Source organism: Stegastes partitus, unplaced genomic scaffold (assembly GCF_000690725.1).
Source record: "Stegastes partitus isolate 25-593 unplaced genomic scaffold, Stegastes_partitus-1.0.2 Scaffold112, whole genome shotgun sequence".
Lineage (NCBI taxonomy): Eukaryota > Metazoa > Chordata > Actinopteri > Pomacentridae > Stegastes > Stegastes partitus.
The window spans coordinates 368538-395417 of record NW_007577843.1 but is presented as its reverse complement, the minus strand read 5'-3'; the positions used below and the strand labels follow the sequence as shown (position 1 = coordinate 395417).

The following is a 26880-nucleotide window of genomic DNA, read 5'->3' as shown; positions in this document are numbered from 1 at the left end:
AGATTCTTTATCTGGCCCAGATAAAGGACCTATAGAGTGGAACCTGAGACACTGGTGCTTGTATGGTGTGTAAAAATGTTGAATAGTATTATTTTGTGCCTCTGACCGACCAGGAAGAACCTCAAGCATTTGATCAAAAATGTATTGCAATTCTAAAAGCTGGAGCTTTTTTTTTTGAGTAATTTCTATTTTTTCTTGGTTTAATACTACTATAGATATACTAAAGAGTCATATTCAGTAACTACAATAATGTCCTGATGACTGCTCTTCCATCTGTAGGGCCATTGAGGTCACTGTGCTGACGTTACAGTCACACTCGCGGCTTGTTCCAACACAAACCCTCATTAGGAAACATGCAAACAAACACTCCAGCATGAGTCCAGACACACAACATGAGGGAATGGACTTTCATTTGTGATCACTTAGTGTACAGCTCACATCACATGGCAACTTAAAGTGTGCAAATCAAGTTTTATAAGCTTCTCTAAAACACCTGAGCTTCACATTGTTGATGATAAAAAAAGTGTCTGAACCAGAGACTCACTATTGGAGGTTATGATCAGTAAAAATTCAAATTAAGACTAAAACTTACCAGGAATGATTGACACTCCAGCAGCGGCTCCACCCTGTGCTCTGATAGGATGACGGTGCAGCCAGAAAACGCCTGTTTCAGTGTCTTCCTCAGAACCTGCAGTGTTCTGCTCACACACACACACACGCACACACACACACACACATTTTCATCATCATCAAAGGCAGTTTCTCTCCACTAAACACATCAGTTTAACCTGAGGCCAGTACTGTAGAACACTGAGCTGATTGCTCATTACAGGCTTCATTTAGCATCAAGACCCTCTTCTGCACATAAGGTTGTACACACGTCCACATACAGTAGGTCAAAATTACTGTAAGCACCCTAGATTGTCACCATATGTAGTGACAGAAACACCACACATGCTGGATCGGCATGGGTTGCACTGCACTGTGGTCTCATCTTACAGGACTCAGAAAATACACAAACTTGATAACTTTCAGGTGGCCGCTGTGTTTCAGTGTGCTGCAGGGAAGCAACTCTACTGAAAAAACTATTTATGAAAACCCCTCATGTTGCTCAAAACAAAAACGCACGCAGCATAAGGGAATATCAAAAGAGGCCGTCAAATACATGCAGAAAGGACGGCAACATGAGAATGTAGTTGAAGCGCATTGCTGCTAATAAAATGATTTAAATCTATCTAATAGGACCTGAAATACATCCATACTGTCTGCAGATCCTCCTTCTATTAAAGCTTGTCTGCAAGTTTAGCTGTTAAATATTTAAATGTCCTCATACATTTAAATGCCATTACACTCACGACTTATTGCCCCATTACTACAAAATGTGTCTAAAAATGTGTGTACATGCTGAAATAAGACTGATTAAAGCTGTTAGGATGAGTAGCAGATGTATGTTTTAAATGCAATATATTTTTGGATATAATAAAGATGTATTGCTGTGATTATTTGAAAAAACAAAACAAAACACAACACTGGTTATCTAAACAGTTTAGTACTTTAAACTGTTTAATATAATATTTTACAATATAACGCTGCGTTTCTGTCAACAACAAGCTTTAAACTAAGTTTGTAAACTGCACCACACAAAAGGTGCAGAGCATTGATTTCAATCAGAGCACTGATTACAGCGACCAACAGAGTGTGCTTTGACGTTTTTACTGACATGGGGTCGAGGTAGGCAGAGGGTTCGTCCAGCAGCAGGATGCGAGCCTTGCTGAGGATGGAGCGGGCCAGACACAGCAGCTGCTTGTGTCCGTTGCTCAGCACACTGCCTCCGTCCTCCAGCTGAAAGTCCAACTTGTCTGGAAACTGCTCGATCACTGACTTCAGACCCACCTGCGGGCACACAAGACAGACGGTACTTGACTGTGACTGTGTTCTGCAGTCGGTCAGGTTTATTTATTCACCTGCTGCTTGATTGGATTCTGAAGAATGTAGATGATTTTTGATTCCTGCAAGATACCTGCAACCTTGAAAGTCTTTCTCTGCATTTCAGATCTCCCACTTGTTCTTTTTCCTTCCTGTATTTACTACAGCTGTCCTTACAAAGTATGTACTATTGCATCTAGTGTACATTTAAATAGCATTATAGGTATTTGAGCTCAACCCTTATTTTATCTGTTCCATGTATTACAACTTTAATAGTTGGTACCATTTCACTTGCATTTGAAATTATAGATTCAGTGATAACTTCAAATCAAAGAAATGCTGACAAAATAGCAGGACAGCACTGTGCTGTCGTGAGCTCGTAATGCTAAACTGCAGAAATATCAGCCCATGTAGTAAAACATTTTCTTCAACATCCGATTTCCCTAGTGTTCTGGTGGTAATGCAGGAATTTACATTTGTGTCTTTTTAAAATATAACAATCATTCACTCTGACTGGTAAAACAGAACACATTTGGTAGAGCAGAGTCATTCACCAAATCAATCAGAACTGTAATTATGAGCACAGAAAGAAAACAGAGGCTAACCTCCTCGGCTACCCTCCACAGCTCCTCATCACTGTGGCGTCCATGTGGGTCCAGGTTCATCCGGAAAGTTCCAGTCAGGATAAAGACTCTCTGTTTACCAGAGACCAGAGAAAACAGTTGGGTCTCAACAGAGTGGATTACAGAGGAGCTACCTGTATTTAAGAAATGTGACTAAACATTGCAGTTGTGGTTCATTTAGCTCTTTTGTAGGACTCCCTGATCCGGCTGAGCTTGTTGGAGACCAACTATATCATACTTGTTATTACGTTTTAATTCTATTAATTCAGTGATGTTTTCTAGACTTAGTCTACAATCGCACAACCTTTTTTTTTTTCCTTTAATGACAACACATAAGCACACTAGTCTAGATTTTCTGTGTTGTCCTGGAATTTGAACCAGCCTTATCTAGAAGTGACTTGCAGAACAGAAGCTCTGCCGTCCTGAATGTACCTGTGGCACCACTCCGAAGGCCCTCCTCCATGTGTGCAGGGAAACAGAGCTCCAGGAAACACCATCAATAGAGATTTCTCCATCAGTGGAGGCAAGACGCAGCAGAGCGGACAGCAAGGTGCTCTTTCCTGCACCTGTCCGACCCAACAGACCCACCTGCACACATCAGCACAACAGACACTTTCAGTTGTTCATATCTTCTCTCATTTCTTGCTTTATGGTTAATTAAAAAGCTTGGGGGACTTCAACATGTTTTGTAAATTCTTTAGTTTCCTTCTATCCAAGTATGCACGCCTAAAGAATTCTCTAAACAGCATGCACGCATACTATCAAAGATTCAGTGAATATACTTAGATACAATAGAGAAATGAGTTGTGGCCTCGAGGTGTTAGAGAGTCTAAAAGCTCTCTGTCGTTTCTTCCTCATGCTGGCGGCAACAATTAGCCCATTTATCAGGAGGCCATAGAGTGGCTAATGGGATGAGGCCAAAGTGCTGACACTTACAGAGCTCCACTGTCCTCCAGGATTCATTATGAGGAGCTCATACTGACTATAATTACTGCTTGAAGCAGAGAGAGAAGGGGGTGGTTAGATATTGCATGTTTTTTCTCTTTCCATTGAAAGCTATTTGACCACTAGTGACTTAGTTCTGCTGCCCTAATTTAATAGGACAAAGCACTGGAAATGCATATGGAAGGAAGAGGAGAGCTTAATTTGTCATAATGCCGTTGCTGCTGTTTTCAGCTATGCCTACTTTCGAATATTATAAATAAATATTGAGGTATTTGAATCTTGTATTTTTTTTCCCACTCATTCCCTCAAGGCCATGCTTTTTTTCCATTTGTTGGTTGTTTCGTCTGTGTTGTCATGTTACCTTGTTTATACTTCTGTCTGTATGTTGGACCTAAAGAGGAACTCTTCTAATTTGTAACTTGAAACTATTTTCTGACAACTTAAGGGGAAAACAGAGACAAATTATAAACACATCATTTTTTTAGAAAACACCTGTCAACAAGGCAGATACAGAGAGTCACATTAGTTCTGTTTGTCTTCACCAGCTCCTGAGAAAATACCAGTGTACTATACCTGCTCACTGTCATTTGATGGAGTTAGAATTTCAATAATATAAAAAGATTCAGCTATAAACAAGTCAGCATATAGTGTACCATGTAAGCACTTGTGACACAGCCTTCCTGGTTGCTAGTAATCCACTTCTCTATAACCGTTCTATGACCTTGCTATACTATGTAATTGCAGCACTGCTCTGGGCCAATTAGTCTTTTGATGTTTTAAAACCCAACTACCACATATCACTGCCAAGTTTCATTAAATTCAGTCAACCACCTCCCCCCCATACCATTCCCTGAGGACTTACGCTGTGGCCACCCTCCACAGAGAAGGAGATGTCGCTGAGGACGGCACGTCCAGCTTCTGTGTATTTGACGGTGAGGCCCTGGACATCCATCTGTCCGCGGTTGGGCCAGCAGTCATGGGCATGAGGGTTGTCGATGACAAGGTCTGAGCCTCCTTTACCACCCGATTTCCCCGGCAGCGGCTCCTCTGGTGGCAGGTCGATGAATTTAAACACTCGATCGACTGAACGCATCTGATAGGAGGAGAAATAAAACATGAGGGGAGCTATGAGTGGCAGGGGTCTGTACAGTGTAAACACAGATTACTGCTGTTGATCATCACCAATTTTCAGAATGGATTTAGAACATACACAAGGAACTTTCCACAGCACAGACTACTGCTGCTCCTGATGTTCAGAGGTGACATGAATCACTGTTGCACTGAGTTGTGCCTCTGTATGATGCTGGGCGATCTTTTGACAGAAATGTCTCACAAAAAATCTGAAAGAAATCTGAATTGTTTTCTTAAACCTTTGACTGTGTATTGGAACCCTCTGATTGTTACCATATCCAATTTCTGTGAGCCAGAAATCTTCAGACAAACTCAAGGATAACATGTAAATTCACTGAAGTGTTTGCATACTGAACAAAATGTCCTGCACTATGATAAGCTCTGTCAGCTTCACTAACCAAAATGTGGGAGAAACCACCACTGGATGGATGCAAACTGACTCACTTCATAATCAACAGATTACAGCTGGGATGCCTACAGTTCAGCCTTTTCTTTCTATTACCCTCACCTTCTACAGTATCTTTTGGATACTGGTTAGGAAAAGGAAACCAACAAAGTGTTTTACACAGAACTGTTTGAGCTACATCCACCCAACACTTGTGGGCAGTCACACTCATCTGAAGGCCAGTGAGAAACAGACAGAAGAATTATGATAAAAAAAATAAAAAAAAAATTCTAAATCCAAACTGTTCGACTCTAAATACACATCAGCAGTTCTGGTCATACTACAATAGGTGCGTGATTCTCACAGTCTCTCCTCATGAGAAGTGTTTCTTTAAAGTGCAATTTGTTTTCTAGTGAAAGCACAGTTATTGCAATTGCAGTGTGGACAGCTCATGCATTTTTTTTTTCTAAACACTTCGTCCACAGAGGGGTCCGTGCAGAACCTTGTGGATGTGTTGATGCGGAGAGCATGAATTGAAGAAGCTAGCATGGATTCTTGATGTTACATTGACAACAGTGTCTGCACGGGGGGAAGAGAGAACAAAAGTTGGGAAGTTCAAAGTGTAAAAACGCAGGATTTAAACCCACAAACTTAACATTTCTAAAATCCCAGTGGTTTCCAAGCAATGTTACACTAACACGTACACCTACACTTATAGTTGAAAATGTATGTGGCTGATGCTTGTGTCTAAAGGGACAAACAATAAGTGCATTCAAAGTCCTGCAAATGAGACACAGTGGTTGACTTAGCAAAGGCATTCGAGACAGTGTCTGAAAAGTTTGGTTTAAGCCATTCTATCCAAACATCAGAAAGGATTTCACTTATTTCACAGGAAAACATAGGCTAGTATCAGTGACCAAAGCTTGCTCTTTGTGACAGAGCAGCCAACTGTCCACAGAATTAGTCCATGTTGTAGAGATTAGCACTAGAATGTTGAACTACATGCGACCCTCAAAACAGAGCCGGTGTAATTAGAAGTAAAGTGGAGTTGTGTGGGGGTGCTAGGGGAAGGTTGAACACCAAATGTGCAGGAATATTCTAGACTGGCTGCAAAGATCTGGACTGCAAACACAGGTGTTCAAAACAAACCCATACATGCTCAGCAAAGTCACCTCTAATGTGTTTGTGTATTTATTTATGCTTGAGACACTATTAACGTGCCGCTAGTTGTGTGGTATTTCCATGCACATACCAGTCCGTCTACAGTGATGCTGGTGATGACAGCCCATTGGAAAGTCCCAAGGATCAGCATGGCAAGAGCCACAATGATGCCAATCTCTCCTGGTTTGTCCTCTGTTGAGCCCAATCACACACACACAGACACACAAAGAGTCATCAGGACTGTCCAATCACAGCTGCTCTCTCTGATGTCAGAGCCGTGCTCAGGTATTGCAGCTCTGCTCCTGGCTTCATTGGAAACTAACGAGCTGTGAAATGACCCTTTAATCTGTTCTCAACCTAAACGCAGCCTCTGACGCAGCACCACGTGTGTGAGTGTGCTTGCTTTTCCAATTCATGTAATTAAACAAACACATGCTTCCTTTTGTACATGACATTTTATCCGATGGCATTCCAGCAGTTTTGATCAGTTTTCACAGACAAACTGTTCTGTTCTGATCCTGATATCTGACTCTACACTCTGCAACTCACAGATAAGACTGAAGTTTCTTCACTCCTGGGTCCTGTAGACATAATAACGTGTTTACAAACCAACTAACTTACAGGAATTTCAAGATGTTGCTGCAACACCATGTCATACTTCGATGTCTACCCAAACTAAACAAACGATAAAGCACTAATATTATTTTTTACATTATTGTAATATATCTTCATTACATATTGGCTCTCTGATCTTTGCCCTCTTGTTGTTTAGAATTGACTCACTATGGAGGACCAATGAGTTTATTACGCTTTCATGTTCTGCCAGATATCAATCAGCAACCATTTGACCAAAAACAATATTATCTAAAGCTAATACCATCTTGTCTTCAGAATCCATTCCAGAATTTCATGTGTAATAGGCCTCAGCAGCGTAGGAACTTTGGGTTATCAATGGTTAAAGTAAATACTGGTGAGGGTTGTGTTATATCAGTCTTTATGTGTAGAAACTGCTGCTACTGCTGCTGCTGCTGCTCTCGGTACCTGAAAGGCTCAACTGAATGACAGCACCCTTGCTAACTGAGGTTTGCCACAATCACAGCTCATTCACTTCTCTGAGCTCCAGCTAATCCACAGCACAAATTACTTTAATCTTGTGTCTTTCAGAAGCTGTATTAGCTAATATGTGTCTGTGCTTCAAGCAATTCATTCAGCTCAATTGTTTATGCTTGGTTGATTCAGAACACATCAGGCCAGGGCAAATAAAGTGAAAACTATCTACATGGCTAGATATGGCTTGGAGTTAAGTAGGAACACTTTTGAGATCTTGAGGGATTTTAGTGAATTTATGCTTTAAAAACATGAATTAAAAAATCTAGGACAGGTTGAATTAGTAGTTCAGTAGTATGAATGTATAAACTGTACTCCATGTATAAAAAAGTTTACTTATGAGATGCAAATCCTGAAATCTTTCCTATGTTCCCATACATAACCTTATTTGTGTACACACATGCATCTCATTACTCACGGTTCGTTCCCACAGCTATGAAGGCAGCTGCAGTGAAGAACAGGACGAAGATCATGTCACAGCGGAAGAGGAACCAGCGCAGTGTGGCCAGGTAGTGAAACCAGGTGGCTGTGTGAGTGTTCAGGGCCTTGTGGAAGAGCATCTCAAAGTAGGTCTGACGCCCAAATGCCCGGATTGTCCATAAACCCTTCAGTGAGATGATGAGGTGGGAGAAAATGGGACTGCGAGCTGTAAGAAAGGACAAGTTGAACATATATCTTTAAAGATCTTAAGGTGTGAGGGAAAAGTTTTTTGGCACATATGCCAACTGTACATGCAGTCTGTTACAATTGCTTTTGCTTGTTTTCCTCTTGACCTTCAGCTTTCTTTTTTGTAACACTTCTTTGGTGCAATGCTGGGAACCTTCTTAAAATGTAACATTTCTGAACATGCTGTTTAGATTGCACTGTTTTACATCAACCTGATCACGCTGAAGTCAGCCAGCATAGCAACCAGAGCAACAAAAATGAATCAGAAAGCAGAAATCTTTTGGCACGCAGAGGATGCGAAGCGAGAACACAGCCATGGGGCTACGTCCACATTACAGACCTAGGGAGTTTTCGTACATCGTTTTGATTGTTGTTTATACTAATTTTTCTGGTTACTTGGCAACCACAGATGATGCCATCCACTCTGTTACTAAAAGACTCAATACTTTGCACCCAAATGCTTTCATGTATTTTTTATAGAATTTTACCACTTCTACAAGCTTGTGCTACAGTTACATAGCCAATTTTCCTGCAGGGATAAATACAATTTTTATGATTTTGATACTTTGATATTGAAGATTAATATTCAGTTAATCTGTCAATAAAACAACTTAGGTGAAGCCAGAGAACAGTTTTGTTTACATAAGTGACTGCTGATAAAAGATGCTAAAAGGTTCTGACATTTCACTATTAACTGCTTTGCAACATCTGGACAGCGATGCTACGCTGTTTCTGAACTAGTGAACAGAATTATTAATTCTATCTGATTGTGTATGCACAGTACTGTGCAAAAGTTTTCGTCTTTTCAGACATTTAGATTCTCATCCTTAATTTAGCACCATCAGGGAGTCGTCAGATTTCATTCAGCAGCCTTACAGTGAGCCCAAGTAAACAACCTGACTCATAAAGTACTATCTTCAGGGATAAGAAGAACAAGAAATCCTGCAACAGATTGTCAGCAGAATGACGGCTGTGGCTCAGGTGGTAGAGCGGGTTGTCCTCTAATCGCAAGGTTGGCGGTTCGATCCCCTGCCCGTCCACAGTCGAAGTGTCCTTGGGCAAGACACTGAACCCGAAGTTGCTCCCAATGGCAGACTAGCGCCTTGCATGGCAGCTCTGTCGCCATTGGTGTGTGAATGTGTGTGTGAATGGGTGAATGAGAAACATTGTAAAGCGCTTTGAGTGCCGCAAAGGTAGAAAAGCGCTATATAAGTGCAGACCATTTACCATATAATGAGACAGAAGACACTGACAGCCTAAAACCACAGAAGTGCTGTGACAAGTCTGGAACAATCTACTTGCCAAGTACAACAAAAAAAAAAATTGTGTAACTAGGAGAGCTGGTACTGATTTAAAGACAAAGCACACAAATAATAATTTAAGTCAATATTTTCTATTATGTTTTCTCGTGCAAGGTTAACTGATAACAGATATTTTTGAAAGTATTCACACTTTTCTTTTAGTACATGGTACTGTATATCTAAAAAATCAGTGTGTCTGTGGTTTAATTTTAAATTTACAGTTTATGGATAGCAACCAACACACTGACAGTATTCAACTAGATTAGATTAGATTAGATTAGATTGGATTAGTTTAGGCTAGACTAGATTAAATAAGATTAGATAGAACTTTATTGATCCCTTTGATTGGGTACCTCAGGGAAGAAGAAGAAGAAGAAGAAGAAGAAGAAGAAGAAGAAGAAGAAGAAGAAGAAGAAGAAGAAGAAGAAGAAGAAGAAAAATAATAACAATGGAAACAGTAACAGTACCAAAGTGCCAAAATATTGCACACAGTCCGGTGATAGAGCATGATGCTCTATCTCACCCCAATGTCCTCACTCCTCACCCCTCGCTCTCTACCTCTCCCCGCTTGCTGCTCCTCCCCCTACCCCCGTTGAACAGTTTGATGGCTCGGGGGACAAAGGAGTTTTTGGTCTTGTTAGTTTTGCACCTGGGGAGTAGCAGCCTGTCGCTGAACTGGTTCTTCTGGGCGATGATGACAGTGTGCAGAGGGTGGCTGGCATCGTCCATGATGGCCAGCAGTTTGTTCAGTGTCCTCCTCTCTGCCACTGTCACCAGGGAGTCCAGTTTCATGCCCACTGTAGAGCTGGCCCGCCTGATTAATTTGTCCAGCCTCGATGCATTCTTTTTTGATGTGCTGCTGCCCCAGCACACCACGGCGTAGAAAAGGACACTGGCGACCACTGACTGGTAGAACATCCGCAGGAGTTTCCTGCAGATATTGAACGACCGGAGTCTCCTCAGGAAGTACAGCCTGCTCTTGTACAGGTAGTCTGTGCTGCATGTCCAGTCCAACTTGTTGTCCAGCCACAGCCCAAGGTACTTGTAGTTTTGTACAAGTTCTACCTCATGTGCCTCAGTCAGAACTGGTCGTGGGCATGGTCCAGAAGTTCCTGAAGCGTTGAGCTGCAGGTGGTTTTCTCTGCACCAGACAACAAAGTCGTCCACCAGACTCCTGTACTCACTCTCTCTGTCATCCTTGATACATCCCATGATGGCTGTGTCATCTGCGTACTTCTGTATGGGGCACAGCTCGGAGTTGTAACAGAAATCCGAGGTGGACAGGGTGAAGAGGAGAGGGGCCAGCACTGTCCCCTGAGGGGCCCCTGTGCTGCTGATGACAGTGTCAGATGTGGTGTCCTTCAGTCTGACATACTGTGGTCTGTCAGTGAGAGAGTCAGAGATCCAATCCACCAGGCACGAGTCCACTCCCATCCTTTTTAACTTTCCCTGCAGTAGCGGGGGCTGGATGGTGTTAAGGCACTTGAGAAGTCCATAAAAAGAATCCTCACAGTGCCGCTTTCCTTGTCCAGGTGTGAGTGGGCTCGATGGAGGAGGTACAGCACAGTATCCTCCACCCCAACATATGCCCGATAGGCAAATTGTAGAGGGTCCTGGGCGTGCTGAACCTGGGGCCTGAGGAGGTGGAGGTGGAAGAGGAGCCACTCCAGCGTCTTCATCAGGTGTGAAGTGAGTGCCGCGTGTTTGTCGCCAGTTGGTAGTCATTCAGCTCACTGGGCCAGGTCTTTTTCGGCACCGGAACGATGCAGGATGTCTTCCAGAGGGTGGGCACTGTCCCCAGCTGCAGGCTGAGGTTGAAGATGTGCTGTAGCAGCTCCTCCAGTTAAGCAGCACAGGACTTGAGAGGACTTGATGTTGAGAGGGAGGCACACTGAGGGAGGGGGGGAGGGGGGACTGCAGTGAGGGTGAGGGTGGGGGAGTCATGGGCTGGTCAAACCGGTTGAAGAAGGCATTCAGATTGTTTGCCTCCTCCACCGTCCCCCTTGCTGTTCTGGATTTTGTTTTAAAGCCCGTGATGGTATTCAGACCCTGCCAGACCTCCCTCATGCTGTTGTCCCTCAGCTGCTGCTCCATCTTCCTCCTGTAGGTGTCTTTGGCCTCCTTCAGGCACAGCTTCACCTCCCTCTGTGCTGATCTGATTGCCTCCCTGTCTTTGTTCCTGAAGGCCACCTTCTTCCTGTTGAGTGCAGCTTTGACCTCCTGCATCACCCAGGGTTTGTTGTTCGGGTAACAACGAACAGTCTTAGCAGGAGAGACTACATCCACACAGAAGTTCAGGTAGTCAGTCAGGCAGTGGGTCAGCCCCTCAATGTCCTCACCATAAGGGGGAAAACAGAACATCCCAAGAGGAGGTTTCCATACAGTCTCTCAGGACCTCCTCCACCTCAGGAGACCACCTCCTGATGGTGCGTGTTGTGGCCGGCTGTCTTTTGACCAGAGGGGTGTACTGAGGCTGTAGGAGGACTAGGCTGTGGTCTGACTTCCCAAGTCAGGAGGGGGGTGGCTCTGTATGCGTCCCGTACATTAGCATACAGGAGGTCGATTGTCCGGTTGTTTCTGGTGGGGCAGTTCACAAACTGGTGAAAAGCAGGCAAGGCAGAGTTCAGTGTGGCGTGATTAAAGTCCCCAGAGATGATGATGAGTGCCTCTGGATGTTGGGTCTGCAGCCTTGCTGTGACTGTGTGAATCTTCTGACAGGCAGCGGCTGCATCGGCACAACACAGAACCACCTTGACAGAAACGTGACTTTGGTTACACCAGCGGTTGTTACCGTACATGATGAGACCCCCACCTCTGCTTTTTCCGCATGCTTTCGTGTCTCTGTCCGCTCTCACTGCAGTGAAGCCTGGCAGGTCCACGTTAGTGTCCGGTGTTAGCTGGGTTAGCCACGATTCCGAGAGGATGAACAAGCTGCACTCCCAGTAGATGTGCTGGTTGATCAGCGCTGACAGCTCATCCATCTTGTTCTGCAAGGTGTTTACGTTTCCCATGATTACCGTCGGGATCGATGGTTTGAAACGCCTCCGGTCTGTTAGCCTAGCCTTCAGCCTAGTGCCAGCCTTGCTACCCCAATAGCGCCTCCTCAGCTCAGCTGGGATATGATGTCGTATTCCAGCCTGTGCCATCGGCTTTAGAGCCAGTAGTTTCTCTCGAGAAAAAGTGAGTTTCCTGGCTCCTGCGGGTGCTTTGAAGTTATAAGTATCCACATAATATAGAAAGACAAAAAGAAAAGTAGAAAAATATCTAAAAATATCTAAGAAAAACAAACAAACAAAAAAAACAAACAGAAAAACAAGGACAAAAATGGTTGGTGTTGCAGAGTAACTGGAGAGGCAGCCGTCTCCTTCGGCGCCCATTAAGAACAATATGTTTATAACATTTTGTTTTATAACAGTATGTTTCCTTTTCCTCTTATTTTTTTGAACAGATTACCCACTCCATTATCTATAGGCTTAACACTGCATGACACACATTTGCCTTGGCTTTTCTTTGAGAATTACTTGCAATCGTTCTGCCCAAAGTTACCCTTCAGGAAGGAACTCCAATGTAAGACAGGAAGCATTCAGGGTTGGACAGTCCTCTGCAATGTGATCATAACAAAAGTGGTCATGCATACTGTACATTCCTCTAACTGGAGAACTAGAATTATGGTTACAAGTGAGACCTAAATTAAATAGGTATGTTTGAGTAATGTCAACAGAATAGTGGTGACTAATACACATAATTTCCACTGTAATAGGTCTGACATCGTGACACCAGAGGGATCAACACCAGGATGGGGCTGAAGGAAATCCCAGTTCAGCTCATCCCTCTGAACCCGACGTGCTCTCGGCCGCTCCGGAAAGACCTTGCCGTCATCACTGTAACACACACTCAGCGGTGGATCGTAGTGAGAGCAGAGCAGGGAAGTCCAAAGAACAGAGCATCTTCGTCAGCAGTCCAGTGACCTGTTTTCTCATCCTCTGTCTGCACAATCCTGCCCTTCTCTGTCAGCTCCGGAATATGGCAGATCTTTTGAGATGTAACAACCTATGACTTTGACTTTTAAACTGAAATCCACTGTATATTATGTAAAATAGGTGTCATCAGAAGAGACAGCAGTGCACAGTTTTTTTGGGGAGGGATAAACTTCATTTAAATAAAAAATTAGTCTCTACAAAAAAGCTGGCATTGTGCTCTCTGGATAATCCAGTGTAAACAGGATGATACTGATTTAGACTGTTTTTGTGGTCGAATTTTTCAGCACATTTTTACCACCATAAAACAAATTCCATTCATATGGTAGGGGCAGACGTTGTAGAGACATCTCCAAATCTGGCCTAATAAATTCCAAATTCAAATTTCTTAATATACATGAATAATTGCCACGAGATGTATGTGGGAAAATGTATTTTCCTGGTTAGGATGTACTGACCAATCTCCATCTATCCATCATTTATATACTGCTTAATCCTCATTAGGGTCGCGGGGGGGCTGGAGCCTATCCCAGCTGATTTAGGGCAAAGGCAGGGGACACCCTGGACAGGTCACTGACCAATTTCTTTATGTTAATTTAAGTGAAATATACGCTCTTGTCAATTGCTATTCCTGTAGCACCCCACTTATTACAAGACTCTCACTTGAAGATAATGGGCAATAATTAAAAAGATTATCCTGCAAATGTACACCTGTAAATTTGACCTCTACAAGTATCACTGAATGAGTGTCTCCCACAGTAATTGCACTAACACTGATGCTGATTTAGCAGATGATAATCTTAAGTATTATAAATATATTCCCTATACATTATCAGCTCTGCTTCCTGTTTTAATGAAGCACCCGATTACAGATTTACTTTTGTGCCACACAGACAATATATTACCAGGAAACTTCAGACGTCATGCAGAGCTAGAACATGTCAAACAACTGTCTACTGCCAACACATTTTTAGAAATGTCCTCTCAGTCTCATTCTCTGATAACTGTAGGATAAGTGTCATTTTATTTCACCTTGTCTTGCCCTGTTTAACTGCTCCTGCCCCTCCGAGGCAGCCCATCCACCCTCTCCTCCAACCCTTCCTCTGTCATGTTTTCATTCTTCAGTGTGACATCTGCCCTCTAAGCCCTGGGCCATCCAGCAGCTCTGCCTGCTGACAGGCAGTTAATGACTGCTGCATCTGCCCCCTGAGTCTCTTTTCCGCTGTTCTCTCTTTTAGTTTCCTCTCATGTTTTCACTTTTACTCTTCCTGAATATTTGTCATTTTACTATCATACTCTTGCCTGATCCCTTCTTTGCTGGCTGGTTTCCACTGTGACTTTTACTCTCATAACATTGTCAAATCCAAAATAAAGGCACATGTTCAGGATTATATTTTCTATATGTGAGAGCTAAAGAACAACACTGAGGGTGGGATCAATACAGTCTGTAGGATGCTTTAGCATACTTTAAATACACACTAGCAAAATCGTTCTATCAAAATGAGTGGCATGTTATTTCCAGAATGCATTTCAAATGTATTTAATTTCTATTTTTATTTTTGCATCTATAGGCAAAATATAATGATTACACCAAACCTTACATGGACTAAATCTGATAAAGCAAATTTTAAAGTTCTACATTGGAGATTTTGAAAATACTAAACATTAGCATTGATACAGCAGCAAACAAATGTCTGCTTTGTAAAAACATAGTACAGTAAAGGGGTCCTTAGCAAAGAACGGAGTTACCCTCCCTCTGTGTTCGTTGAAATCCCAGTTTCAGTTTTATCTATTGGTAGGTAGTCCAGCTACATGTGCATGATGCATTTTAGTGCACTTTAGTGTATGTGAGTCCCTCACATTGAAACTATTGGAGTTATGACAAAGTTGATGTCTCACACTGCACTGTAAGGCAAAAGTACAGCCCAGCGTTCATCGGTACCTCAAAAACCTAAGAGAATCAAAAGACTAAAGGTTTTATTTATATTATTTACCTAATTTATGTGCGAAGTGAAGAAAACCTGACTTAAGTTGACAGCAACTTGTTACAGTCATTCAGTATATTTTACAATGCTGACACCAATATTTGTGACTGGATTTTGTTGGGGTTTTTTTTGTTGGCTCTTGCATGCACAACCTTTCTAACTGTAAACAAAATGCAAGGGCTTTGGGTTTGTTTTGGTCTGAGATGCTCTAGTGACATCCAGTGGTTTTGATTCTGAATGTTGTGTATAGCAGCTACATGTTTTAAATACATTTAAAATACATCTAAATTTAAATACAGTTGTGACTTGATAATCCAACACTAAATGTAAAACCTTCTTTTATGTCGGATAGCAAGGCTGTCCGATTGTCAAGACGGAGGTCGAGATACAAGGAGGGCTTGATGCTTGAAGTGTAACTTGTTAATATTTATTGTTTTTTAGTTGTTATAATAAATTATATGTAACAAACTACTTATCTATGTATATGGTATTGATCGGCTGATTGTCACAGAAGAGGTGTCTTTTATGGACTGTACCAATTTGTCCTGGGAACATTTCGGATGTTCTAGCTTGTACTGACAGAGAGCTTTTTTCACCGCTGCTGTTATCTCTGTCTGTTTAAGCTTGATCGGTCACTCCATGACAGTGCACGACGTGGTCTGTGACTTCTTGGATGCTGGTGAAAACTTGGTAGATGCAATTTTACATATGATGTCTGGCGTGTAACAGTATCAAAGCTATTTGTTTCTATGACTGACAAGCCCGATACAACCACAGTATATATAGGTTCATAGAATTGCTCAGGTGTCAAAACATGTCACATTGCTTAATACTTCAATGAACTTCAAAGCACCAAACCTATCCTTTCTGTGTTCTATACATGTAGAGTTGTTCACTAACAAACTGATGCAAACCAACTTAATTACTTGGGCAAACTCACTCAATGAGTGGGATTAGTGTATTGTTAGAACACTACGCATCGCTGGATTTCACACCTAATTGACCGGTGCGCTTGTGCACGGGCCCGTCGGTTGACATCAAGGGTAAGTAAATCTGTCGGATTGTTAAGTCAGATAATACGCCGTTATCCTTATTTGTGACATTAATTGTCATGTTGGAGTCTGAATTCAAGGCTGTCGGTATGTTAGGGCTTTTTTTTATGGGTTCCGTTTGTTTTTCCTAAAAACATGTCGGATAGAAAGGTTTTCGGATTGTTAAGGGTTGGAATGTCAAGTCACGACTGTATAAACAACAGAAGCACATTTCAATTTTTTTGTTACATTTTGCACTGAATGTTATGAGCACATATTTTTCTATTGTACAAGAAGATCGGTCTTTACTTCCTTCTGCTACTTACTGTATGTTTCTTTGAAATAACAAAAAGGAGTCATAACACCGTAACTACTAATAGTGCAACGTCTCCCTGACTCTCACCTTCAGCCTCTAGCAGTTTGAGTTGCTGTCCAGTTCGTAGGAAGTACTTCCTGAGTACAACAAAGATCACTGCTAATGGGATGGCAGCGATGAAAATGTATGGTCGCATGATGGAAACAGTGAAGATGGCACCCGTGACGATTAATGTTAGCTGGTGACAGAGAAAAAAAATCAGACCTTAGCTAAATGACAGAAAACATTCTGAGTGTGTACTAGCGCTAATACGTGTTTAAAGAGTGTATACAAAGTTAGCCTTAATACAAAACACTTGATTGTTTTCTTACTTTAAAAAACTGACTGACCATCAGTGTAACATTTGAAAGGTGTTCAAAGATTTTGAAACTTCATCACTCATGTAAAGTATTGACATATTATATTTGTTGGACAGCTAAGTAAAAATCTATGATACAGCTAACATTAACCACATATTCTTGTTAAGCTGAGTCAGCAAAAATCTTTTATATCATTGTCATATTCAGTATCATTTTCCAAACACTTAACCATGCTATCAATACGCATTGTCTTGTTGGCTGTTTGTCAGCTGTACAAGAATGAAAGGTATAAAGGTATAAATGAAAATATGAATGTGATGCATCCAAATGTTTTAATGACTGATTTGTGTTGTACCATGTGAGGCAGCTTGTAGTGGAGGGAATATGTCTTTGTGTAACTTTATGAACATTTAGAAGAGCCACCTTTTGCAGCCTTATAATCCCTAGTTTTGGAAGATTATTATATTACGTAAAGTCATCCATTGTGTTTGGTAATTACCTGTATGAGGTCAAACAGCACCAGAGGCAGCATGTCATCTATGGTGGCCATGTCCTTGGTAAATCTGTTCATGATCCGACCTGAGAGTAGATGAACAAGTTAGAAAAAAAGGATTCCAGGATCTTATATTTAAAGTTCTACATAGGTGGTCTCTTGGGGTCGTATGATCTGCAGCTCTACACTATCCAGTCTTAACTTCTAAAACCTCCTGTATAATATTGTGTAGGTTCACACTGCTGAAACGACCCCTGGGAGTTTCCTGTGTTGATACTGCTTAATCTTGCAGGAAGATCGGGATCTGGGGTGTTTGGAGATCAGGTTAACATCTTGGGTTCTTTGTTGTGTTCCTCAAGCCATTCGTGAGCAGTTTTTACAATGTAGTAGAGTGCGTGATCCTGCTGAGACAGGACCCCAGGTTTCCTTGCAGAACACTGCATTGTAACGACATAATCAGTTCACCTATCAGTGGTTTTAATGCTGTTGGCTGTTACAACACGTAATGGGAACCTGAAAGGACGTTCCTCAACTCTGGACTTGCTTGATGCGATAGAGGCGACTGTTTATGTTCCCTGCACTGATGTAGGATTCTCAAAAGGCCTGAGGGCATGGGTTAGAGCAGAGGTTCTCAAACTTTTTGAGCCACGACCCCCAAGATAGCATCAGCATGTGTTCGTGACCCCCCAAATTTGAATTTTTAACATATCATGAGTGATAAGTTTGAAGATTAAGATTAAAGAATAATGTGTTAATTCCACAGATTCATCTCTTTACATTAACACGTTAATTTTCTTCTTCTTCTGAATGAATGAATTAATTACATTTATTTCAAACAAATCAAAGGGAAAAAAATAAAAACTGAAGAAAATAATTTTAAAAAGAGCAAAAAATAATAATAATATGGCGTAGTCAAATCATCATATTAACAAGTCTGATAAAGGAGTGGGAACAGGTATACACTTTTAATTCTGACATTTATTTGATAAATGAAGGCTTTATTTATCTATTTATTTTACAATGATCTGGCGACCCCCTGAAATGATCTTGGGACCCCCATAGGGGTCCCGACCCCCAGTTTGAGAACCACTGGGTTAGAGTTAGAGGTCGGGGCACATAGAACCCTGGTAACATAACTACAATCGATTCACTCCCAATTTTAGCACTGTAGTGAATGACTTCTTTAGTATGGCATTCAGTGTAACTAAACAGGTGTTTTTCTACAGTTAGTCAGAAATCCAAACAGGTGAATGCTTCAGATGCTTCATTTGGTGGCATTTTAATTGAACAGCAAAGACCTGAAAAAATAAACAAAGCAAAGCACCTGTTTTCATGGTGTTGAGCACAGCCATGGGGGCTCGTAGCACAGCGCTTAGCATCTGTTCATGCAGTCTTTTGGACACAGTAAGTAATGTGTGCACTAAAGGAAGACCCCTGAAGAACCCCAAGGCCAGAACGCTCTCCGATGTGGCTACATAGATGTAGATGATGTAATAAGCACTGGTTGGAGTGACAATAACTGCCAGGTGTACAGGAGGTGATGAGGCATTGGTGTGCTGCTCATCGATGTAGTTGGGTGATGAAGGGTTGGCGCCGTCTCTCCAGATCTCGCTGGTAGAACATGGCAAAGAATACAGAATTAAATGTGAACTGAATTTTTGTTCAGAAACAGACACACATCCACAAAAATTACTTTATTTTTGCGACAACTGTCACAAAAACAATCATGCATTTTGGTTCCTTTATACATTTATTAGAAGTCTTTTAGAAATGTGACAAAATCTACTTGATCAAAAATATACATACAGCAACATTTTGGGGATGTAGAAACTTGTGTTAATCAAATTTTCCTTTTGTCATGGCCTCTTAACCTCTCGTGAGTGATTACAACTGATTACAGCTACTGACTATCTGAGCCAATTTAAATAAAGCCCATTTGATTCACCTATTAGACTGAGCCACTAACACTACAGTGGGAAAGTCTGAGGAGCTCAGCAAAAATCTGAAGAGGCAAATCCTTGATTTGAACAAGTCAGAAAAGTCACTTGGAGCCATTTCAAAGTAGCTACAGATTCTGAAATCATCTGTGCAAACAATTATTTGTTTGTTAGTAAGTCATAAGTGCACGGCACAGCTGTGTCATGATCAGGAAGGAAAATAAAGCTATCAGCTGCTGCTGAGAGACAACTGGTAAGGATGGTCAAAAGTCAACCAAGAATCACCAAAACATTTAACCTAAAAATCATGTAACCTAAAATCATCAGCCAGAGGGTTAGGTCTTGGACATAGTTGGGTGTTCCTGGCTTACACCCCATCAAGAACGTGTGGACTGTATACTGAAGAAACAAGTCTGTGTCAGAAAGCCAACAACTTTAGTTGAACCACACCTATTCTGTCAAAAGGAGTGGTCAAAGATACAATTACAAACTTGCCAGAACCCTCTGGATGGCTAACAAAAGCACCTAACTGTGGTGACAATGACTAAGGGACATTTAACTAAATATTAGCATTGCTTTATGTATATGTTTGACCCAGCTGATTTTGTCATTTTTCCAGAAGACCTATTTATACATCCAGAAAAGAACCAAACTGCATGATTGTTTTTTGTGACAAAGATGCATATGTTTCAATGATTCTGCCTTCAAAAATTAGGAGCTATAGGAGCCATTGAAAACTCAAGACTGCCATGATATGCATAGTCTTTACAAGTGTGTGTCAACTTTTGGTCACAACTGTATGCCAAGTGAAAGCTTGCTGCTGAGATTTGTCTTCTGTTTTAGTTACAGTCTTAAGGAGCATTAAACATGAAACTTACTCAGTAATGAGGAAGATGCCAATGACTGAACCAGCAACCTAGTGGTGAGGAAAAAAAAATCTGTTAGTTAAATTCATACAACTAACAAAGCAACTTCAAAAATGGTTGTGATTCTACCTCAATAACGAAGATAAAGAGGATGAAAATAAGGACATAGACTAAGCTCCTATTGGTGGTAACATAGCGAAGGTAAGTGCTCCATGAGGTAGTTTCAAAGACGTTCTCACGCTCATCTGCAAAGCATTGCTGTAAAAAAAGCAGAATTGCTCTTTTACATACAAACTCAAACATCTTTTGTGACAAAACAAGTGCATATAGTGTATATACTCACAGGATCTTTAATATTGCAGTTAAGAATAGAGATTTTGCTGAAAGTAAAAAAATGTCATGTTGAAAAACCCTACCTCCATGTCTTCTTCATCCACTTCCTCGCTAATGTCATAAACACTGTCCTTGGACAGGCGGCGAGCGTAAATGTCCAGTTCAGATGCCAGGTCGCACTGGGGCGTGATAGATAGCTTTCTCCTGAAGGACGACTGCATCTGTTCTCTGCGCTCATGTCCCTGAGCATTGGTGATGAACGCCAAAACAGACTGGCGTCGCTGCCCATTGAGATGCTGCAACCCATGATGGTACAGGTTACTCCTGGGGAGCACTTCCTCTACTTGATCATCCTCGGGTACTACAGAGAATTTTCTCTCTGAAAGCTCACGAACGCCATCTTCTATCGTCGTGGACTGAGGTGTATTAGCAGTCTGTTGGGAGTTGCCGATGAAGGAGAACTTGCGGGCCGCTGCCAGAGGATTGAGGATGAGTGACTGTTTGCGTTTTTCAGGGTAGCCATCACTCACAGGATGGGTCTGAGATTGAGAACCAATTATTGGAGGTGGTGCCTGGCGGAACGACTGGCGAATTGACTCTGGGCCTCGGAAACCAGCAGTTTCATCAACTGAGACCCGGCGAAGAGTTTCTGTGAGAATGGAGCTGCGCCGCTCAGCGTTGATGTTGTCGTAAGCTTCCAGACCGAGCAGTAGGGAGCTAAAATCTGGGCGTTGGGCCTGCAGTTCTGAAAAGGTGCCGTAGAAGTAACAGTCTCCATTGTGCAGCAGAAGGATTTTGTCTGCCCGTTTGAGATGCTCCAACTTGCTGGTGACCACAATACGTGTCTTGGAGGCCATGAGTTTACAGACACATCTATGATGCAGAAAATGTACACATTAACTTTTAGAAAAAGTCTGACAAGAGTGATTGTTCATTCGAAAACAAGAACAAAATACAGAGTGGAGTGCCATATCTTCAAAGAAAAACCAGTAATTGCAATTAACAAGCTACTCTGTTTATCAACAAAACTACGCTCAGACATCAGACTACACCAAAATTTTAATTCCGTAGAGTGACTTTGGCTGCTTTTCTACTTTGAAAGATGGCCAAAGTCCACATTTCATCAAAGGACAATTTCCTTTAGCTCAAATAAAAAAAGTCCCATTCCCAGGGATGTTACATTGTGATGAATCAGCTTTTACTCACCACAGCCAACACGAGTGTCTTAGGCAAAAAGAGATAACCTTGACCTTGAACTTAAACTTGAGCTTAACCACCCCCACCTCCTCTACATGAAAGACTCTGTTGTGATACACACTTCTCAAAGATCTCTTTCTCTGTCACAATGTCCAGGTGGGTGAAAGGCGCATCCAGCAGGTAGAGGTCAGCATCTTTATACACAGCCCTGAGAGGACAAACACACACAGGGAGTCAGAGAGAAATAAAAAGTTCAAATTTGACAAAAAAATAATGACAAATAAAGAAAAGCAAACCAAAACACACAGAAAGACAAACAGGAGATGCTGTATATCTGAAGTGTGTAAATGAGGAAGTCAGGTTTCTGTGAGAACAAATTACTTCCAGCGAATTTGTACAGTGATGGTAGAAGACGAAACCAATGAACGGCTGCAAATTGATGTCACCCAATAAATAATGTATGGGAATATGAGAATGCCTGACTGTTGTTATTTACACAGAGATTTAATAGAGCACTAAAGCTCTTCTAGGGCTGTAGAAAGCCCTTGACATTCAAATTGAAGACCATAAAACACAACAGTTAGTGCAGGCAGATAGACACACACATAAGAATGATAAGTGAGCCTTAGCAGCTTTGTGAGGTTATAAGTTTGTGCAGCAGAGAATTGATCCTTTACACTGCTGGGAACAAATACTTTAACTGGAAGCACTGCCAAAGACATACAATCCTAAATACTTGTAACTGCCATTTAGTACATGTTTTTATTGGCTTAGAAGTAATGGAACGTCTTATTGTGGAAGGTCTAATAGTAAAGCTCAGTTACACATTAGGGCTCTGAAATGAACCCTGTGCATTTCTTTGAACTCACTTTACCTGCAAAAATAATTGCATTTTCTCAATCAACTACCCATTGACAGATTCTTAAAAACAAACTGTGAAAAAGAACAACCGAAAACAAAAAACTCACTACTTCAGATCTTTTCATGAATTAGAAGTATGACTCAAATCTTTGTCCTATTTCTCAATCATGTTCTATTTCAGATGTTCACAAAACAAAAAAATCAAAATCAAGTCAAACAATGATTTACAAAACAAAGACAGTAATAATAACTAACTGACAGAGGTGGAAGTGAATAAGGCATGTGACAGAAGGTACCTGGCTAGGCCGAGGCGTGCTCTTTGACCGCCGCTGAGGGTCACCCCTCCTTCAATGAGGAGGGTCTTGTCTTTTTCAGGAAGCAATGCAAAGTCCTTGAGAGGAAAACAAGGGGTCAGTGGGTCAAACACATACATGAAGGACAGCGGCATCAATGGTGAGATAAAAATGGCAAAATCACACTGTGAAGCCATGAAACAGCCATTGTAGGCATGAAATGACACTTTAAGAAACTTTTTGTTTTTATTCTACAATTCTTCTGTTCTTATTTCTGGAATGAAATAAAAACTGTTATTTTGTCATTTTAATTTAAAGTTAGGAACATCAGTTAAACATCTAAACTATCAAAGTAACAGCTCTTCACAGGTTATTTAAAGGATTTGGAATTTTCTGCAGCTAAATGTTCATGAATTAAGTAATTTTTGTGAGTCGCAATTTATTAAAATGATTCTAGGCAAGTAAACACAACAATTTCTTGCCCAGAAATAAAGTATGTCTAAACAGAGCACAAACACACACTCCTGTACATGACTTTTACCCATTTATCAAAGCAGCTTGTGTCCATATGGTTACAAAGGTATTATCAGAGATCTAACCACACAAAAAGCACAAGCCACAAATGGAATAGGCACATGAAGGATGCCACAAGTGGAGATATATATTGCATTTGGTGGTAATTGATGGTGAAAGTAGACGCCCACACCAATGAGGATGAAGTGACAGCACAAGTTTATCATCGTTAAAACTACCTACCTTTATAATGGTAGCTTCCTCTGTCCTGATAGGAGCGCATAAGGGATCAAGTTAACAGGTTGTTCAACAGCTTGTTAAAATACGGCAGTATAGTAAAAAGACATGTGTGTCTCACTGTGAACAAAAAGTTCCAGCAGCTAGAGGCTCGAAGCAAAAGACGAGTTTACAGTGTAAAGACCACCCACAGCAGTCTGTCTGGTGCTTTAGAGGGCAACAATAGTGAGGAACTACAGTTACGAACGCACTAAACACCTTGTCTCTGTCTGGACAGATCAGAACTAGCTGTCATTCCTGTCAGTCATTACCAAATATAACCAGTTATCACAGCTGAAATAGTGCATTGGCACTGTTTACAGATGGACAGTGGATAAGTGGAGGCTGTTTTAACAAAATGTCTGAGGAACTGAGGTCTGTCCTGTTAGTCAGTCTGAACACTCACAAGCAAAGTACACACAAAGATTCCCTGTCATTCTTGTCATTTCCACAGAATATACAGCAGAAGTGACAGTGTGAGTCCTCTTCATGGTGCTATTGTTGTTTCAGGTTTATTGACACCTCAAACCACATTTGAAGCCTCTCTTCAAAAACATGGAGATGCCTGTATTGCATGCCGGCATTGTTTGCTGTGACAACATGTTGTGTTTTTGTCAAAACCACTGAGGCACTGTAAGTGCCACAGGAGATGGGATGTGGTAGTCAATAAATATGATGGTGTCACCCTTTGCATGAGCCATTGCGTTGATTTTGGTAAAATTATAGTTTGTGTATTTAAAATACAAACAGAATTTTAAAATGTGACTGATTTGTCAGAATATAACTTTGTTCGTGGTAATTTATGACCATATGTGAGAGTTCATTGCATCATGACAACAACCTGTATTATAAATGTATAGTCCTAATAACTGATATTACGCATCTTTTGGTATCTCAGATCAACATTACAGTCGACATTTACACCATTTATGTGTATACATATGCAGTGTTTTTTTGTGTTTTCCTACTTATTTTGTATTTCTATGAAGATGCTTCTGTCTATATGTATGTTTGGTAAGTACAAACATTTTATAACTTCAGGCTTTCTATACTGTAGTAAACACCAACTTTACTGTCATGTATGCAACATCTAAGTCATGCTTTTTTGCTCAGCCATGTACAGCACATTCAATAATATAATTCAATATGGAAAAACAAGCCTAACAACCCCCTGATCTGATGGTTTGTTCTTCTGGCTCGTTGACATGATAATGTCTGTCACTGGGAACTCGCAGGCTCATATTGCATCCCACTGACATAACGTGAAATTTCCATGGCAACAGAGGAGACATTATTCTGCTGAGGGGCCGTCACTCAACACTGAGGCTTATGAGAGTGTGAGTGTGTGTATGCGTATCAGAGTAAGAGACAGAACGTGCAAGTATGTGTCTATTTGTGTGTGTGTAGGACATAATTGGTTCAAATGTGGACTGTGGAAACCTGAACCTTCTTGATGCCTTGCAGTGGCTCCAAACAGACAACTTAGCAGACAGCATTGGTTCAATGAAAGAGAAAAGCTTGAAAAGATTATTTTACTTCACAAAATGGCTACTTTGAAACACTGAAGGGTTTTTGCAACATTGAGGTACATTTTCACAGCAGTGATGCAGATACTTTGTATCACAGATTGTTAGTGACTCAAAATATTCTCTGCTTACTGACATTTTTACCAGTTGGTTGTACTTTTCACCCTCTGAACAGTGGCTGAAGTCAGCTTTAATTTGTGCAAGCTACCAGTGGTGAAAAAATTTCAAAGCACAAATGTATCAAAATATTGACTGACCTTTTGAAAGTTTTACTGCAGCATGCACCACATCTGTTTTCGTCTATATTTTCAGTATATTCCAAAAACCCATATTTTCTTAGAATATGGCTGACACATCATAATGCGTGGGTCTGTTGATCTTTTGAACACTGAACCTGTTTCTCTGGGCTCCAGCAAACAGTTATTTTTATGCTTTTTATTTTCTTGATTAAAAAATTAGTTGTCTGGTGCATAAAATGCCAGGAAATGGTGAGAATTGTCAATCAGTGTTTCAAAAAGACAAAGATGACACATGTCTTGTTTTTTTCACACCCCAAATATACTCTTTTTATTTTAGAGAAGAAAAAAACAATTAATAAGCTGGTTATGTTTCAGCCCTACTGGTTTTCAGTCATATCTTGGTGAAAGTATGAGTATCTGATGCAGTCCATTTGTATGTGCCAAATGCATCTATTTTCATGACAATATGCATATTTTGATTAAGATTTTCTGGAATTAACAGCAGAGGCTTTACATATAGCAGTTTGTATGAGCCATGACCAATGAAGACACAAATCTACTTTGCCTGCAGAACAGAAGATGTAAAGAAGGTATTGTAGAAATAATTATATAGGACCGTAAAGGTACCTCTTCCAGCTGGCAGGCCTTGATAATTGAGGTGTAGCGGTACTCATCATACGTCAGGCCAAACAGGATGTTGTCGCGAATTGTCCCCGGCATGATCCAAGAAGTCTGTGGTGAGAAGGAAATGCGACCGCTGTGTCTGATTTTACCCTCTGATGGCACCAACTCTCCCAAGATCATCATGAGCAGGGAACTCTGAAGGAAACAGGGAAAGCATAGTCACACTTTACTCTGCTAAATATGTCTTTATTTTAAGGCTTTAAAGATGGTGTTCACACCCTGAATAACCTGTAATGAGTCAGCGTGTTGGCTTTTAATGTCCAAGGACACTTCGGCCAAACATTTTGCGAATGATGAGATCTTTTTTTTTTTTAACCTACCTTCCCTGAGCCAGTGGATCCAGCCACTGCCAGCATCTTGCCTTTCTCTAGGTACAGGCTGATGTTTTTGAGGACAGGTGTGACATACAGGTTGGTGAAGAAGAGTCCAGCATCACCGTTCAGATGTCCATTTGCTTTGTTCTCCTGCTTGATCTTCTCAAACAGCTCACCGATACCCTGCAGAAGATTTCAAAGTCAGAGTCTTCACTTTCTATATCGACTGAATGCACACTTAAGGAATATAAAGACAGTAAATACAAGTGCATGTAGTAAAACATGCATTACTACATTGTATGTAGAGTATATATGCAGTAATATTGGGATCACATTTCTAAACAGAATTTCAATTCAAAATATTTAGTTTAATCTCCATGTTTAATTTCGGCTGCAATTTGTGTATTGTGAATTCAAATTTTCATAATCAAACTC

General features: G+C 41.1%; 1 protein-coding gene across 1 annotated transcript in view; it reads right to left on the bottom strand.

The window, feature by feature from the left end:
- Window positions 1–26880, bottom strand: part of cftr (CF transmembrane conductance regulator) — a 47032-nt gene that overhangs the window by 2180 nt on the left and 17972 nt on the right. Inside the window, exons 10-26 of the mRNA XM_008278007.1 lie at window positions 26452–26628; window positions 26075–26266; window positions 22897–22991; window positions 21861–21947; window positions 20626–21415; window positions 20339–20467; window positions 20222–20259; window positions 18731–19017; window positions 17413–17492; window positions 16642–16792; window positions 7697–7924; window positions 6263–6363; window positions 4357–4587; window positions 2982–3137; window positions 2532–2621; window positions 1721–1893; window positions 593–698 (exon numbers count right to left, since the gene is read on the bottom strand). Of these exons, the coding sequence (XP_008276229.1) occupies window positions 593–698; window positions 1721–1893; window positions 2532–2621; window positions 2982–3137; window positions 4357–4587; window positions 6263–6363; window positions 7697–7924; window positions 16642–16792; window positions 17413–17492; window positions 18731–19017; window positions 20222–20259; window positions 20339–20467; window positions 20626–21415; window positions 21861–21947; window positions 22897–22991; window positions 26075–26266; window positions 26452–26628 (3111 nt within the window). The remainder of the gene's footprint in view (window positions 1–592; window positions 699–1720; window positions 1894–2531; window positions 2622–2981; window positions 3138–4356; window positions 4588–6262; window positions 6364–7696; window positions 7925–16641; window positions 16793–17412; window positions 17493–18730; window positions 19018–20221; window positions 20260–20338; window positions 20468–20625; window positions 21416–21860; window positions 21948–22896; window positions 22992–26074; window positions 26267–26451; window positions 26629–26880) is intronic.